Source organism: Amphiura filiformis, chromosome 6 (assembly GCF_039555335.1).
Source record: "Amphiura filiformis chromosome 6, Afil_fr2py, whole genome shotgun sequence".
NCBI classification, from domain to species: domain Eukaryota; kingdom Metazoa; phylum Echinodermata; class Ophiuroidea; order Amphilepidida; family Amphiuridae; genus Amphiura; species Amphiura filiformis.
In genome coordinates this window covers 57,943,980-57,963,481 of record NC_092633.1, presented here as the reverse complement: position 1 = coordinate 57,963,481, position 19,502 = coordinate 57,943,980, and the positions used below count along the sequence as shown (strand labels likewise).

The window sequence follows — 19,502 nt, the reverse complement described above, 5'->3', positions numbered from 1 at the left end:
GTCTACCAGTTTATAGATCGCGAAAGCCCGAGTAAAAATTGGGTAGCTAACAAACAGAGGGAGTACGGTGACTGAAAAATCTATCAATTGTACACAAATTAATACAAACAGAGTTTTATGCTTAAATGTAATGGCAAGAGTATGCACAATGGGCAAGTGTACTGCGGAGAAGTTGATGGGTTAAGTAAAGACGTAAAGAGCTTGATAGAGCAAAAAGTTGGTAGAATGTAGAGATGGTTGAACCCGGGGCCTCCGATTGCAGTTGCAAGTGTTTGTATTGACCGTCTAAGCAGAAAGGGTAGGTTAAAGAGTATTAATTCATGGAATGAAATATGAAATCTGTACTTTAATTATCATTTGGTTACATCTCATACTTCCTTTAATGTTTTTGACAATGTGGTATGAAAGCTTGAAAAAAGGTCAAAAGAAATCAAATGTTGCATTGTGATTTAAAACCATTCGAAAATTCTATACTTCTTCTAAACACTATTTCGTACACAATATGAGGGCAGTGTTCAGTCTGGGTAAAAAAGGCTAAAGTTTGGGAAAGTTATATTTTACAATGCCGTCATGAGTTTAAAATTAATGTGTCAGTTCATGAATATTATATCAACTATTTCCACTTATCTAATTAATTCAATTAAAGTATGATATCGATCTATAGCTTTAATGCGTCAGTTCATGAATATTATATCAACTATTTCTAGCACCTATCTCATTAATTCAATTAAAATATGATATTGATCTATAGCTTTAATGTGTCAATTCATGAATATCATATCAACTATTTCCAGCACCTATCTCATTAATTCAATTAAAGTATGATATCGATCTATAGCTTTGTCTACACTGTATCCTAAAACCAGTAAATTCACAATTGCATCCATGATGGAGCCCCGGGTGGAGCGTTTAGACGTACATGCTTTGTGTCATTCTATTCTCATAATATCCAATCTGATTATTACAAGTTTGTTTTTACATGCAGGACCAATTGATTGCCATACACTTTCGGATCAGTTTTCGCAAAAATTTCGTCGTCATCAAGAGTATGTGCTGAAGAATAATGATATCAACATTTTTGAAAACATCAATTCGATAATATCTTGCGCCAGTCATTGCGTGAGCCATGCGCAATGTCGAGGATTCAGTTTTTCAGCCAGCCAACACCAATGTGAAATCAAGGATACTCTTGCTGATTGTAGTTTACCAGATTTACAGTCTCCCGTCTCGGATAAAGTTTATTATCATCACATAGATGAACCGTGTATCCGTTCAGGTAATTTTACAGGCTTTTAAATGTTTTGCCAATTTTATTATCTATATTCAAGTAGTCCTCATCAATTTTTCAAAACACTCAAATTAATCGCAATGTTGTTATTCATAACCTGATAATCCGGAGTGTTATTGTTCTGTGGAAACTACACATTGCCAATTAGTATTAGCTAGTATTGCATAATCCTAATAATCGAGGTTTTTGTTCATGTAAATAGTTAACACTCAATCGCCTTTCATCGCTTCTATATCACATATTAGATGTCAACATTCATTTCTGATTTTTCTGTTTTTCTGTTTAAGTAATTTAATTTAGCTAATATAACTGTTTCTTACTGTTCAAATAGAACTACATTTACTAGACTTACCTACATCGCAATCTACCAATAACTACCCTACTGTTGGCCATGCCCATGAGGCTACTGACGGAGACACGCGAACTTGTACGCATACAGGTACGATTAGTCTCAATTCTATTAACGGTGCAGCCATGGTCACATTTTGCAATTAGTTTCACTAAAGCTAAAAAACGTCATTTAGGGGTCAAATTTCAAATTTCCTCCAATTATTCTTCAAACTATACCAATTTATTCCTCTAGTCATAAGGATTCAGAAAACGTTTATCCTATCTTTGAGGTGCGGTTCTTGAACTATAAGTCAAAAGGTCAAATGTTGAGCTCCACAAAGGTCAAAACTAGAAATTATCTGATTTTAACCAAAATGGTCTCAAACTGTTTGTCTTGCAAACATAATTCCTTGTTTTGAACTGTTTACGATGTTAACATCGAAACATTGGTCATGGTCAAAAGCGTTCAAAGGTCAACCTCTTTTACACTGCTACCTAACATCCGAAACGAAACATCCAATATATGGCAAACTATTCTTAATTTGGAGTGTTTTTGAAGGACGAACAAATTGAGACCATTTTAAAGGAGATAGTGGCATCTTTTCAAAGTTGGCCCTCGTGGAGCCTACAACATGACCCTATTTTATTGTATTTCCTGTATTGTATAGCAGGAAGCACTTAAGGTTAGACTTAATTGCTGAAATGTCTGTATGTTTGTGACGATGAAATGATACGAATTAAATAGTACATGTGTTAAAACAACATTATGCTGTAATACATATGTCAACAACACACTGCACCACTACAACCCACATACCCAGCAAACACAAAAGTTTTCGACATCATTCGCAAAAGGTTATAAAAGGTTGTCAGAAAACGTTTAAATGTCGGGTTATACAAAGGGTACATTAATGGTATAAAACGTTTTTATAACATTAAATAACATTTGTTGGTAATTTACTGCACAGCAAACACAAATGTTTTACAGAAAACATTTAAATGTCGGGTTATATAAAGGGTACAAAAACGTTTTAATAACATTCCAAAAACATTTGTGAAAACTTGGTACAAATCATTCTAAACAGAATGTTATTTTGGGGTTGAAAAAATATTTTGCAAAACATGTTTGATCAAAATATTTACAATAACGTTTTTAAACTGTTTTCACGACCTCTATATAACCCGACACTTAAATGTTCTTAAAACGTTTTGTAAAAAACATTTTAAGAACATGTCTGTGTTTGCTGGGTGCAAATATTTTAACATGTTATTTAAGTGTTGACAAAATATTTGGCCAAAAATGTTTGCAAAAATAGTTTACAATGACATTTCGAAAACATTTTACAAATATTGTTGTATTGTGTTTTCATACAAAACGTTTTTAAAACGTTTTGAAAAACGTTTTAAAACGTTTTTAAAAAACTATTTCATGACCTATATTAAAACGTTTTTTAAAACGTTTTTAAAGGTCAAAAACGATTTCATGACCTATATATAACCCGACATTTTAATGTTATTGAAACGTTTTTACCTAAACCAAAACCCAAAATATAACTTATTTAAAACGTTTTAAAAACGTTTTTGTGTTTGCTGGGTACATACCAACTTACCCATACTCATTCATCTTCAGAGTATGCAAAGTGACGACATAATGTTAATATTTGAAGAAACTTTATCTTGCAGCCGGTGGTTACGATCAGTGGTGGATGGTAGATATGCAGAAAACAAAGTGCATTCGTAAGGTTATCATTTATACAGGCTGTGACTGTAAGTATAATAACTTGGGACACGTCCTGGTATGGGGGCAAAAAGACTTCTCCAAACACTACTTTTACAGAACATTGCCAAATTTACGCCAAAGATGTTTCCCATCACTCCTTTTAAAAACTAGTGTCATTAAAAGACCTGTTCTATATATTTGTCACCATATCTTCCCTTGTTTGCAAATTGAGCCACGAAAAGTTGGGAAACTTTCATCCAAACTAATGCATTTTTCATCGATGATTTTGTTTTGACTGAGAAAACGGCGTAATTAAGTTCAGAGGGAAAGGACAATAGTCTGAGAGGCAAACTTGTAGTACCCGTACCCGTACTCGTACCCGTACCCGTACTTGAGTCCCAATTTCCGTACCCGTACCCGTACCCGTACCCAAGGCTCCGTGCCCGTACCCGTACTCATGCCTTATTTTGACTTCGGACACGTACCCGTACCCGTACTGGGACCCGTACCCGTACCCGTACTCATGGCTTCGGATCCGTACCCGTACCCGTACCCGTACTCATGGACTGGGACCCATACCCGTACCCGTACTCATGGCCCGGGACCCGTAACCATACAGTACATGGCTAAGGAAAGTGAGAGTCAGAGTAGATCTACTCTCACTTCCCACTCATGAATCCCACTGCACTGTGAGTCCTATGATCATAATCAAAGCAAATCTAGGTTACATGGGATGGGGATGGGGGGGGGGAGTAACACATTGAGCCAGATAGCAAGTGCCCTAAATTTTAGCCTGGCCCAGGGCCATGAAAAAGGTAAATATGGCCCTGGCTACACAAAATGTGTATGCTACATACAGTGTTACCTACATTAGCTTACATTGTGACAGCCTCCAGCCTGATGTGCACACTTTATGCCACCCATATACATGTATTTAATACAATACTACATGTTGCATTCACCATGTTCACAATCTGACTGATACAAAAAATAAGCAGCAAACTGGAAAAACATTTCAAGATATTGTCTTTTGTGGTGAATTTCAAGTTATCATGTTCATAGCTTTTATTCATTATTTTAATATTCCCCATCCTAATACTAGGCATGTCCACTAAAAATTGAAGTACTTTTAAATTGATTCAGACCTAACTTATTGGATGGGAATTGATGAAAGAAACATTTTGGCGTTTAAATAATCTTAATCGGACGTTTCATTCCAGAGATATGGCCTTTCGAGTGTCACGGTTTTATATAGGGCTGCTAGAACATGTTAAAAGTTAAAGTCCAAAAAGGAATACTAACAGAAAGTGCAACTTTAAGGTACTTTTTCTTAATGTATTTATTAACTATCTGATCTGGAACATTATATTTGCTTATAACAACATGAAAATAAGATCATCCTGAAAATTTTATCGATTTTGTTGACATACAACAAAAAATATAAGACCTCAAAACCCATGGTTTGTTTGGTGAAACCTCAAGCATGATCATAGATGGCCGCCATGGAAAATATCTCCATAGAGGAGATGAACAATAAGTGCATTATTTCAAATGAAAAGCGGTAGTCTTAAACATTGTTCAATCTTTTAAGGTCAGCACATTTTATCTTCAAAAATTATTATATTTCATCATGGCATAAGTTTGGTAACATTAATCACTACCAATTTTGAGAAATTTGCTCTAACTCAAAGGTTATCTTTACTACATTGAGCAATACTGTGTGTGCATGGAAGACATGATGGTCCCCGGTTTTTATACTCCCTATGAAATGGACATGGTAGTGAGAAGTGCACGGGGAAGTGCATGATTTGAGATGGGCCGCGGTAGGTTTAAACATTCTTAAATTTCTTAACATCCTACACATTTTGTCTTCATAAATAGTTAAATTTTATGAGTATGTAAGTTTGCTTGTCTGATTCACTCCAAATTAGGAGATAATTGCGTTTGAACACCTGATGCACGGAATGGTGTCACTTCAACCTGTTGTAGTTCTCATCTCATTAAATTTTTCATTAAAAAAAGTTGATCTCTTCATGCAGGAAGGGCCACTCTATTTACTGACCAAACAGGAAAAAGTTTGGTTAATGTTTTCTGGTGGAATCAGGAATTTCTTGAAACACCCTGATATAGGCCTACATTTGGATCAAAACAAGTATGTACGCCATTTAACAGGCCTGGGATTTCTTGTATCGATCCGTTTCTCCATAGACAATACGTGTGTGAGAGCACGCACACAGTAAATGAAAAATCGTTCTAGTGGAAACTGTATTGAGAGTGGGCATCCCTACTAATAGTACACTCGACCCTACATGCACAAGTGCACACATGAAGAACTACACTGATAATGTGACTGGTGTGAGCAGTGAACACTTTCCGCCATGCACATGTACTTGGGATGGTGCATCTGAGTCACATGAATAGAAGAGTTCCTTCACCGCGCCTGTAAACACTTATTTGGAAAATTGACAATTAATTAGAAGTCTACAAATTTTGGATCAAATTTGAGATCCAATTGATGTTTTGAGATAGATACTACTAAATGTATGTTGAAATTAGTATTGCGCAGTCTGTGTGTCCATGCATACAAAGACATTTGTTTTTTTTTCATTTGCATGAATTTTGCATCCCAACATATGCCACCTTTAAGCTAGATTCACTAAGACCATCACCATATATCTCTTTGTACTTGATTAATTCCTAAAAACCAGTTCTGCAACTTTCTGTAAATGAGAGTACATGTACTTCTTAGCAAATAAAAATGTCTCAAGAACTCATGGCACACATACAACTTATAATGTATGTTGTATGATTATGACGTAATAAATTTCTCTAATATTTTTGGTGCGGAATGTAGTTTTATTCATTTGTTGTGGCATAAATAACTTCAAGGAGTGTATTTACAGCAAAATATTGCTGATAAATTAATGTTTGAATACCAATAACAATAGCTTTGTTTATACCCATACCCATAATAGGACCCATGTACCCGTACCCATGGCCCGTACCCGTACCCATCCCGGGTACCCATACTGGGAACCGTACCCGTACACGAGTCCCAATTTCTGTACCCGTACCCGTACCCGTACTCATGGCTCCGTACCCGTACCCGTACCCATACTCGCACCCTATTTTGGGTTCGGACCCGTACCCGTACCCGTACTCATGGACTGGGACCCGTACCCGTACCCGTGGCCTGGGACCCGTACCCGTACCCGTACCCGTACCCGTACCCATGGCCTGGGACCCGTACCCGTACCCATGGCCTGGGACCCGTACCCGTACCCATGGCTTGGGATCCGTACCCGTACCCGTACTCATGACGGGTCCCAATACTACAAGTCTGCTGGGGTGAATGACCCCATGCATCCTTGGTGCTGCTTTGGTTGTGCATATTGTTATGGGCATATTGCAGACAGAAATACATAGCACAAACAAAGTTTCTTAATTTTTTATCTTTAAGCCGGTATTTGTCAACTTCACGAACCTCTCGGCATCGAGGATGGTCGGATAAATGACAACCATATCACGGCTTCCACCGAATGGGCTTCCAACCACGGAGCCAGATATGGTCGTCTGAATCGCCCTGCACAGTCCGGCACTACTGGCGGGTGGAGTGCCGGATATAACAATGCCAATCAATGGATCCAGGCAAATCTGGGTGATTCAATGTTGGTTACTGGTGTGAAGATTCAAGGAAGAGCAGATTATCCCCAATGGGTGACACAATTCAAAGTTCAATACAGTAATGACGGCAGCTCTTGGAAGTTTGTTCAGCAAACCAACAATCAGGGCGACATGGTGAGCTTTTGTCTTCAAAATTATCTTTGCCTTAGATATTTTCGAATACAACCACAGAAATAAATGTTTGTTATTTGTGATGACAACGCACAGCGTCATCATCCCTATATCTTCATGTCAAAAATTGCCGTGATAGTACGGCGAATCCTCTCGTTTTTCAATAGCTACGCATGGCGATTTTGTTCGAGATAGGCCGAGCGACTCAGGCTAAGCATACCATTTACACCATACGACTATCATATGAGATACCACCATGTTTCTATTCTACACATTATTACGATTTGTGCATGCTCTAGTACCCCATATGATGTTGCTATTACAAGAAAATTCGATTTGTTTTCAGGTAAAACCCAGATTTTGTTTTTAATACACTACCTTGAAATTAAATACACTAATTAACGGTCATTGCTGTTTGATGTGGATATATTTTACTGCATTTTATAAGTAACGATTTTTAAATCGTAAATAAAACTTGTGATATATCTAATTTTGAGAATTTACAATTATATAAAGGAACACATTTAGCCCATTCACCTAAGATCCAGGTGCTTGTATAGAATATTCAATCACCGTGTCTATAACACAATGCATATGTAAACTTTCTTTATCTGTGTCAATAATAGAGTATTGATTTCAATATAATTGAATACATTTTGAGTTTATACTTTACCACTGAGCGATCTAGCTATCGATTTTTAGCCAATCAGATAGGACTCCTTTTCTTGCGTTCGGCGAAATACCAATCGCCCGTCGCTCACCAACGGAGTATGGAGCTGTATGGAAAAATGTTTATAATATAGGTGTTGACACTGTGCAACGTGTCAAGTATGTAGCAAAACACCAATCTAACTTGTATAATACATAATAACACAATTATATTGCTACTATTATTCAGAAGTTATTATATGAATCGGGTCATTTTTCATATAATTCAAATCATTATATTCCCTATTACAGATATTTGTGGGAAACACAGACCACACTACGGTCGTCTCCAACTGTTTTCCTACACAAGTTACAGCGGCTTATATCAGATTAGTCCCCACAGCCTGGCACGGACATATAAGCTTGCGTTTTGAAGTCGTTGGTTGTGATGGTAAATCATGTTGTTATAGCTACATCCAAATATGATAACAAGATAAGCAGTCGTCGCAGGCAATTCAACCACATTTAGACTCTTGAAATCTCACCTCTTCCCAAAGTTGTAGTGTGGTGTTTCCCTGTTTCCCTGTGGTGTTTCTGTTCTTCCTTCCGTGAATGCATCTTGCCTACTTTATAATAGGTACTTTATAAATCCCAGTGTTAATGTTTATGTTTATCAATGTAGATGAATAATGCACCTCCATAAATGCGGGCAAAAATTCAGAGTATTCTCACTTGTCGCGTTGCAACCCTATCCCTCTGGATTTTAGCTATGAACGATCTGTGAAATACGGGTCTCTTCTCTCCATTTCCAAAAATTTACACAAATCCCCATGTTGACGTCAAAATGACAAGCTCTATCCCTGATTTACATCACTGGAAATGATAGGAGCCCCACCATCTAAATTGGACGGCCTACATAGCCCCGTATAATGATAAATGATGGTAATATCTCGTGCCCTTATATTGTCTAGGATAGATTACTGTTCCTCCCTCCTTAATGGCATCCCTCAGAAAAACATTCAACGTCTGCAGGGTATCCAGAACAAATCTGCCCGCCTCATCTTCCAGAAGCCCAGATTCACTTCCACATCCCCATTACTTGCCCAGCTTCACTGGCTTCCTGTGGCTGAACGAATTAAATTTCGTACGCTTGTCCACACTTACAAATGTGTCAATCTGGATTCTCCTGAATACCTCTCTTCATTGCTCCATATCCGCCAGTCCTCATACTATCTCCGATCGGCTGGTAACTCGCTTGTTATCCCCAGAACCTTCAAACTGGCTGGGGATACTGCCTTTTCTGTGGCTGGCCCCAGTCTTTGGAATAAGCTGCCAATAGTCATCAGAATGGCCCATAGCACTGGGACTTTTAAAAGTCTCCTTAAAACTCATCTCTTCCCCCAAATATGATGTTTCCCTTCCTTCTGTCTTCTTCTCGCGCCTCGCATCCCTTGGAAATTTGTGCGCGTTATAAGTTCAGTATTTATTATTATTATTATTATTATTAATACATGGAACCGTTTGGCGATTTCTTTGAGCATTTTATGGTGAGAGCAAAACCACGAAGAGGGTGGGGATGATCCGCCACAGTCAGAGCATTCCCGCACAATTCATTCACCTGGAATAAATTCCCGACACATTTATTTCGTTTCATCGGCGAAAAATTGCATAAAATGGCAACTGCTTTTACCATTCATATGCATGTTTATATCTTATATGGATGTGTTTTTATTTTCAGAGGAACAACTTCATGATGCTGTTATTCGTTTTGGCATGCATCCCAATAGAAGCAATTTAGAATGTGGGGCTGAAGTGAATATAACACAAATCAACTCAAGCACTATGGTTGAGATACAATGTGATGCATGTGGCCGATATTTGAGCGTCCATTTACCAGATACATCAAATGGAGTATTAAGGATCTGTGAACTTCTTGCATACGTTGACGTATGTCCAACACACACAGGTAAGAACATCAATTCCTTGGGTCATTATAATCTTTGTAGATTTTACATAGAGACGAATACCATATTACCAAAATGTGAATGTTCATGCTCAAAGCGCCGATTTTCCACTCTATCCTCCATAATGCACTATTCCACCGGGTGACATTTTCTTGCTTGTCTGTTGGCAGCGTTCAACCAACACCTAGCATTGGGTTTTAAACATGATGAAAGTATGAAGAGTAATACAGACTTGACATTTAACCCTAACCCTCCTGAATACTACAAAATACTACTTTATATGCGCTGTTCGTGCATGCATCCCATGTGGTGTGATGACGCAATCGCCCTAAGTGATATATACATGTAGGCACGGTTTCGCTGGCCAGCGAAGCCCAAGACCCGTGGCAAAGTGTCGCCGACCTAGTGCTTGGCATGGGAGGGGTCTCGGGTTCGAATCCCACCCAGAGCAAACAACTTCTTTCCTTCTTTTCTCTCTTTATTCTTCCTTCTTTCCCTTCCCGTCGCCAAAAAGCCCCTAGGCGGTTAGGGTTAATATGGAATATCGCAAAATTTCAAGCCAGGTCTGGGATGACTCAGCATAAACCACACGATTGGGTGTGTCGGGAGATGGTGTAAAATAGTTGTTTCATAGAAAACGTGTTTTCAATGACTTTACATTATGGTGATAATAATGTAGCGAATTTGCCTAAAATGGCAGATTTAGGGAGGCTGAATTTCAGCTTTGTGAGGGAAACTTGTTCTGTTATTATCAAATTTATAGGTATTTGTAATCGCCTGCTCCGCAGCCGACTGATGATGATGATGACTTGGCAAACTGTGTGATGTAAACATCAAAGGACATTATTTTGAATCTTTCAATAGAATTCAACTGAGCACTACTCCAGAAAAATAATTTACTAGAAATATGATTGAAAACTGCATTTGATACAAAAACAAAAAATATTCCAAACTTTTGTCCATGACTGTAGTTATTCATCAAGACTGTCTATTAAAATATGATATAATATTGTATACCGGTAGCTGTAATTGATAGTGTATCAGTTATCGTGGGTGGGGACATTTTTTAATTAATCAACTTTACCCTATTTTACGTGAATTTTAATGTTTACCGGGCCACAGTGTCATCGCCCCGATATATTCATGGCAGAAATCGCCATGGTAGGTTGAATCCACAGCCACGCATGGCCATTTTGTTCCGACCTTTGAGACGCATAATGAGCCGAGGGTCATCCGATTAAGGCTACTGACAATAGCCTGGTAATTGACCTCTGTGTGTGTGAGTGAGCATGTATACGCCATTGATGAGGTCAATGGTCATATGCTTTTATACTGCTTGCACGAGTGAGTGCAGCTAGCCTACGCTGCACTATAGTTCGGCACATATAAAATCAGAATATTTTTGTCAGTTTTTGAGTTCAAGACGCAATGGTTCTTTCTCAAGACGCAAGCTAACGACTTTCATATCCGTTGAACACGTATATTCAAGTGCAAGGAACAAAATCTGGCTTCTTTAGACTAAATCAATTACGGGAGATATTCATCATTTTCTAACCCGGTATCCAAAGATTTATCGTTTGAATATCAAATCGTGCATAGCACATTCACGTGTATCGATCCCGGTCATTCATTTTATGCTGTACCAAAAAGGGACATTCACTGCACAGATCACTTATGGCCGATTTCCGCCCGGTAGATGGAGTTGGTTAGCCCCCAAAAGAGTCATATTCTCCCCCATAATATCGAAGTAAATAAATTACTAAACATATCATTTTGCGAGCAGAAGTGCTTTTGACAACCCACCTTCGCTTATGATTTAAAAAAATAAGAGCATTACATCTTTTATAGGCCTATATTGGAGCGTTGTTTTTCCTTTTTTCAAATAGCATTGCCATCATGTGCAGCCATTAGAGACGCTTGTTATTCTAGTGGGAGTGGAACATATGAGATTGACCCTGATGGACCTAATAACGGCGTTGAACCTTTTACAGTACAGTGTGATATGAACTCAGGTGAGGAGCATAACTTTTTGATTGGATATAAACCGTAACCTCATTTTGCAATAGTGAATTACTTAAAATAATTGTGTTGAAATAAAAATGTAACAACCTGGCATTTTTGTGCAATTAAAACGATATCGATAATACATCGGTATGTATTTTAGGTTGCGTAAATTTGATTTTAGAATACAGCATAACCATAACACGCACGCGTGTAAAGCCAGCACAATTTGAACACCACGACACATACAGAGATGCATTTTAATGTCATTACTAAATTATTTAATTCTATTTTATTCTTGTTTATGGGTTGACCTTTCAATGCACTAACATTGTTCTCCCAAGGTGCCCATGTGTTCCGGAGTTTCGAGAATGTCTGGTTGGTATGGTAACACTAATCGATAAATTCAATTTGAACTATTAAACTGGATATTTTTAACCAAGACATCCATTGAATTTGTGATTATTTAACAACATTAATTTTAAAAGGCATTGACAATTTTCTTTAAATATCTCAAATTCAATACAAGCATGAATGTTTAGTCTATATGATCAATAATACACGGGAAAGTGTTCCTTAAAATATATACGTCGTATTGATCAATATTAAGTTACACAACAAAAGTGTCCACTTGTTCAATTGAACTTTGTAGATGCTGCGCCTTACTTCCAACTTAAAAATATCGTAGAGTATGAATTCATAACTTCAAGTTTGGTGCTTCGTAAGTCAAGAGATCATAAAAGAAAATAAACAATAAGGCGCCCGACACTTGTAAACAAACCGTGCTCGAGTTTGATTGACAGAAGACGTTAGACGCAAGCTAGTCTTTTTATCCCTGTCTTCAATTATAATCACCTAGGGATTTGCGCCCAGTGACGATATATACACCTGAACACTTACCTAATTCAATATTTACTCAATACAAAGAAACAAAGGAAGTAAAATGAAAGAAAACAACAAAGAGAAAACTTAACCAAGTACAAGGTTACGTTTTTGGCACATTCAACTTAATTTAATAGTGACAGATCTCACGCCTTTTGATGCAAGTGTTTTTGAGTTATAAAGTGGCGGATATTTCGCTTTTTGCGGGCTAATTGCTACAAACACTGACTTATCTCCATTTCGGACATTTTAGTCTACCTTAGCATGTGTTGCACTAGCAAATTAGACATATGGGCTATGTTTCACTGTCTTAAATGTGTTTAGAATTTAAAGATTATTATTTGCTGACACTTTTGGTACTAAACAAATACCCATTTTTCGCCAAAAATGGAGATTAGGCAGGGAGTATTGCGCCGAGCTCTCAAGTTACATTTTTTGAACCTCGCCTCATTTACAGATATAAACACTCCACAAGGTTGGCCGATCTCTGGTTGAGTGTCCTTACCTAAATACACTCAATAAGCGAAAAGTGATCAGTAATGCGTGCGGATGATTGATTAGCTAATTATATCGGTTATATTATATATATTATATATGTGGATATTTTCAAACTATGGATCCGAAATGGGGTTCCTTTTGTATACTACTTCCATATTTCAAAACGTAAACAATAATGCTCGGAATTCACTCTTCTTGTCTTTTTATACGTTTTCAAAGGTGTAACAATGATCGGTCATGATAGTGAAGGTGACGTTGAAACTCCACCTGGTTTTGAGACCCCTGGATCTTATATCAAGGAGATTGTATACCAAGCAAGCATTCCGCAGATTACATCTCTTATTGACGTATCTACTCACTGTGAACAATACATAAAGTACGAATGTTATGGTGCTGTGGCGTATTATGAAGGTATGTCTCTACATTTAAAAAAAATAAAGAAGAGACTAGCCAAAGCGTACATTCTCGCATGCACATTATCAATATACCTGCGCGCGCCCGCGACCAAAATACACATCCCCGTACACACACCCAACACCCCACCAACCAGACCCTATAAATATCCAAACACGCACATATTATACTGTGTTGTAATTCAAATGACTCGGCATGGTGCCAGAAATATTAAAACATGGATCACCTCTAGGATCACACTTTACTGTTGAGCCCTCACTGCAAGATATCTGAAGAGTAAATTGCGTCTTAATAAATACAACTCGGACGGTCAGCAAATCTCGGATCTCTGTCTGGGTTGTTGACAAATGTGTCTCCGACCCCCCATTGTATAACAACAAGCTCCTCAATGCAGCGATTGCAGCTTGCCAAAGGCTGGCAACGAATGACAGTTTCCTTTGTTCACGTTGATGGCGCTGTTTGATTTAGGACATGTTCATATATATGCGGAAGAAAGAAAGTAATTCCCTCGTCTCTGTTGAGTGTTTCGGTCTCCCTCTTCCTTATTCAGATGGCTTCCTTGATAAGTCCTACATAGGCGAAACATCTAGACTTTTCGGCACCATGAAAGAACACAAAACCCAAACATGATCAGTTGTTGCCGACTTGTTATCCTCCCCTGTAATGGAGGGCTGTCTCTGGGATCTAGTGAGGACTTTCTTTGAAGCCTTTTCGGCTTCGGTTTTGTGTTCTTTCAGTCTGGTGCCAAAAAGTTCAGATGTTTCGCCTATGTAGGACTTGTCACAATTAAGACACGATATTTCATAAAGTCTTACGTTTGGGGTACATCCCGTTTATCTTTTGGACCAATGTGTCTGATGTGGATTGAAGGCGGTTCTGATACCATGTTTTTAGAAGACCCGTTAAGAGAGCCCTTATTTTAGGGAATGACTGCCCTTGGTTTTGGACTCGGTTTGTTTCTTGTCCTGTGGTTTGGCGTTTGCGTACAGCCCCATTCGGTGTAGCCACATACTTTCAGAGCTTCTTTGATTTTGGATATTTTCTCCTTTTTGTCTCCCTCTTCAGCTTCCTTTCCTATCCATTAATGTTCTTGTGACGCTGAGTTTAATATGTTGTAATGGGTGATGTGAATTGAAGTGCATATATTGGTCGGTATGTGTTTCTTTTGTGATAAACCAATAATTTGATGGATTCAACAATACCATCAACGTCAGCTCCGCCAGCAATCAGCCGTCAAGGTGCGGGAATGAGTCATTCAATTCATGCACGAATCTGTCATTGAATTTATTTAGAAGAATTTTAACTATTTATTTCATTGAAATTCCAAATGAACTTTGGTTGTAACTAATTGTTTTCAAAAGTCAACGTTTATTCTTCACGAACACATAGGCTTACACGCGCTCCTCTTTTCGCTACCACAGTAATGCTCAATATACGCTCAAGCACAGCCACAATTTATACAGAAGAAGAGCAGTGAATTACGTAAAACTGCTTTGTGACAATCAGCATGCATGCGTCTTTGAACCTTTTTACATCCAGAAAACACCGATAAAGTTATATTGAGGAATCGTTTGCCATTACTTTTGGTGCACCTTCTAAAATCTAGTACGTTAGACCCTCTGATTAATTTTATAAACAGTTCATGCACACTAAAAAGCTCGAAATCTTGCATTTGTGACATATTAATTTGTGACAATTATCTTGTTGAATGTCAAATATTTTACAGCCGACGTTTGCAGAACAGGATGGCCAATAGAAAACCGTGCAGGTCCCGATGGCAATGGTTATACGATGGTATCACCAGATAAGCCGTTTCTTTGCAGTGGTCAAGTTACAAGATGGACATATCAAGGAAAGGCCTCAAGATCTTTTCGCGCCATAGTTTTCAGACCGGTTATGGGATCTGTTACTCAATTCCAAATTGTCGGTATTAATGACATACCAGCAGGTGCCGTTAATACACCAGTCAATTATATAGTGCCTGAAAATGAACGCATTACAGTCACATATGGAGATGTGATTGGATGGTCGTTTGGCGGTGGTGTGATAACATATAATGGAGGAGGGAGCTACAATGTCAGATGGGTTGGCGGAAATTTACATGCCAGCTTAGTAGTCGATCAAATACTTAATATCAATGACGGTGCACAACTACGGGAATATTCCATTGAAGCTACGGTCGAATCTTTTGCAGGTAACACAATAACATTCCATCAACTTTTCCCATAATAGTCCAAAACCCCTTCTCAGAAATCGTGCATTGCTAATAACAATGTTTACACTAGCTCCTTGGGTATCTCTAAAATAATAGAGAGATATCTTCAAGATAATTATACCGCATTTTAAATGTATTGAAATTAAAACCTGAACGTTTACTGGGAACAATCAGGAGGAATGTTGCAATTCTGAAATAGCATCTATCATGCCTATAGGAAAGGTCCTTTGAACATCACCATATGCACACATGCCTGTGTTTCAAATGACTACTTGTATTTTTCGTACCGTTTTGCTGCAGCGGAATGGAACGTATGGTGGGAGTCACGAGATGGTCAGAATATGTGTAACTTTGCAAATGTACCAACAGAGACAGCAGATTGTATCTCACAACCAGAAACAGGTATATTGAATTTCTCATATCTAATCAAACATTAAATGAATTTATAACATTTGGTGCGAGTTGAAAAGTTCCAACGTCTATTATACATTGCAAAAAGATACTCATTGATGCGTTTAATGGGTACCAACCATGCATAATGCTCGACAAAAGACCGCGGTCAATGTCGGTTCTCGAGAGATAACACGTTGAGCTACGCTCTTTTTTCCGAATCACACCGATTTTCTTAAATTCGTTTAAATCTTGACGGCTTCGAAATCTTATCACACAAGTAATTTATCAAACTGCAGATGTCTAAGTTCTTCATTAATGTTTTGAATTATTCACAACAAAGATTATGACCCCTCAAACAAGTGCGCCCTCTCTTGTTGTGTGGTGTTTAGCTGAAAGTATTTGCTCGATTTTTCCCTCTGAACCAACTGAAATTTTAGGCCTAATATACCTTTTCCGTTTTGATGGTATGAACAAGATTTATTAAATTCTTATTTCCGATCATTTTAAGGTTGTGATAATGGTGGCGTTTGCAACTGTATTACCAATGACGACATGCAGAGATATGATGAGGGCGTACTTGTTGACAAATCCAAACTACCTGTTACAAAAATACATTCCGGAGGTACCGGAGGAGGTAGCTCAGAGAGAGTGATATTCACACTCGGTGCCTTAAAGTGCTCAGGATGAGTTTCTTGGACAGTTTAAAACTTGTATATTTTGTAGAAAATAATTAAAGTGATAGATAAAAACCGGATACGGGCAGACAAGGATTCGACAGAATTACGAAAGTGGAAGGGACACATAATAAAATATCGAGTGGAAGGGATACGTAATAAATCAATAGTCAATCAGTAATCAACTTTTCGCATGGAAAAAGCCATCTTCTAACTTGTGTTCCCACTGTGGTCAGTGGCGTAGCCAAGATTTTGGAACCGAGGAGGCACAACTTGTAAATGTACCGACGGAAATATTTATTACCGACGGAAGTTGTGATTTGTTGACCCCAATTTTTTTTGCATGGTTTGAAAAAGTGAAGAGCAAAAAAAAAAGGATAATAGGCGGTACTAACTGGTACTGGATCTAAATTCGGGGGGCATTGGGTGAGAATAAATTTAAAATGGGGTCTTTGGGTGAGAGCCAAATGAAGCCAAAAAGAAGTAACAAAATAAAAAAAATATAAAAAAATAATCAGAAATTGATATAGATAAAGGGTATACTTACGAGGGGGTATCAAAAAGTTTATGAAATCTTCCCGAAGTGTAGGAGTTTGTAAAGAAAAAATTCGAGGTGGCCCCAGGGCTTATTTTGATTCTATTAAGCCAGGTAACATATGCCAAGTTTGGTTCTGGTAGGAAAATGCAGTAGTTTTCTCCTGGGATGGACCTATCTATAATAAATAAGTTTAAAATAGATCAAAAATCACCTTTGGGTTCTGAGGATAGCAATAATATAAGAACTATAATGTATGATGTATACGTGTAATAACGCGGCTGTAGTACTTCTGCTGTGAATGTACGCATATTATTAAAGAATAAGATAAGTGCACTTCAATTCATGAAGCGGCCTGTAATATTCACGATAATGATTTTTCTAGTCTAATCGTGATGTAGCCTACTGATCTATGACTGCATATTAAATGAATTGGAGTTACTTAAGGGATGTGTAATGGGCAGGAACCTGGTTTGGATTCCAGAGGGAGTGTGCCTGCAAGAGACACAGCCGTCAGAAAAGGAATAGCTTAGATCGCGCGCCAAATAAGTTCAGAAATTGATATTTTTCCCAGGCTTGAAAAAATATAGGCAAAGCTGGGAATCGAACCCTGGACCTCGCGGTTCTGAAACTCAATGCATTACCACTAAGCCAACTAGCTATTTGCTGTGAGAAGTTTGATAGTAGTCCTTAATATTGCTGAATAGAATAAATCAATACTGATATTTATCTAATGTACGATGTTATTCAAATCTGAACGTTCCACATACACTTTGAATAAATGATGTGAAATGGCTAATAATCGATCAATCAATCAAGTTTTCAGTTTTCAAGTTATCAGCAATCAATAATAAACCAATGAACTATGGAATATTACTAATTAGTTACTAATCTTCCAAATAAATAAATATGTCACTAAATAAATAAATAAATATATAAATAAATAGGCATAGGACCCGTAAATAAATAAATAAACAAATACATAATGCAGAATGCAGTTAGTATTTTAGTTACTAAATTCCAAACATTCTATTATTTATAATTTTCTGTTTTCTGCTATACACGCAAAGGAGCTGTGCTTTTAATATCCGCGCCTAATCAATGATGGGTATTTTACTACATAGACAGTCCCTGATGGATTATGCATTGACCAGCTGCTAAACCAATAAGTCTTTTATTTGTATGCTTTATAACCATGATAACAGATTAAGAGTCTGTAACAAGGTCGGTCATTGGCGGCTTGCTGATTTGAGGTATCTCAAACAGCACCAATAATGTTTGATAATGGGCAACCAACGTATTTATAATAGTATAGTATAGGCGCTGACGCAAGCTTTCATGCGGGAAATATGAACATATTCTCGCTAGTCGTACCTTTTTTGAGATATTGATACGGCGATAAAGGCTACAGCTTTTCCAGACACAGCGACGAACCCTATATACAGAGGTAGGTTATCATCTTGTTACAAGGAATTTAAAGTAATTTTATTATCAATAGATCCACATAGAGGAATACGACATCTATCGTGACCCAATCTACATTCTGTTGCCTGCAAAAGCCGACGATCAGGTAAAAATTCTAAAAGGAGCGTGACTAGATATTTGCGTTAATTTCATGATGTGTTTAAAACGCATTGAAAACGCCAAATTGCAGTCATAAAATATATTATATTAGTAAATCATCAAAGCGAATGGCAACGTAGGTATGTGGAAAAGAACCGCAATAACAATAACAACCTATGTGCCCACAGAGTTGTCTTTGGCATGTCGCTTTTTTTGAAATATCACCAAAAATATCAAATTTTGAAAAAACGCCCCAAAATTTAAAGCAAACACGAACCTTCCAAAATAAATACATATTCGCACTCGTTGGCCCAGTCACTACTTGCCGCTGTGATTTGGGGTAACTCGTTGCTTCCCTCTCCAGATACCTGTACTTCAAGTTCGCCCATACCCCATGCCTTAAGAAATAATTAAAAAATATGTATACCATTTGCTTTGCATTTCCATCATGATTGTAATGTACTGCTGAGGTGACGTGTTTCAACTCGACGATCAGAGGCAATAATGAATCAATTCTACGCATTATGCGATTAGGCTGCGCATTGCAAGTACGCTATCTACTGTTGAAGCTTGATATAGTTA

The 19,502-nt window shown here is 37.8% G+C and overlaps 1 protein-coding gene across 1 annotated transcript; it reads left to right on the top strand.

Annotated features, from left to right (window-relative positions):
• The first annotated feature begins 890 nt into the window (after positions 1 to 890).
• LOC140154297 (uncharacterized) lies at positions 891 to 17,998 on the top strand. The gene is made up of 11 exons (XM_072176874.1): positions 891 to 1,276; positions 1,620 to 1,727; positions 3,302 to 3,385; positions 6,799 to 7,136; positions 8,094 to 8,232; positions 9,520 to 9,747; positions 11,632 to 11,757; positions 13,346 to 13,537; positions 15,267 to 15,734; positions 16,056 to 16,157; positions 16,657 to 17,998. Exons 3-11 carry the CDS (start codon positions 3,325 to 3,327, stop codon positions 16,833 to 16,835), a joined length of 1,833 nt encoding a protein of 610 aa, XP_072032975.1. The 5' UTR covers positions 891 to 1,276; positions 1,620 to 1,727; positions 3,302 to 3,324; the 3' UTR covers positions 16,836 to 17,998.
• The last annotated feature ends 1,504 nt before the right edge of the window (positions 17,999 to 19,502 follow it).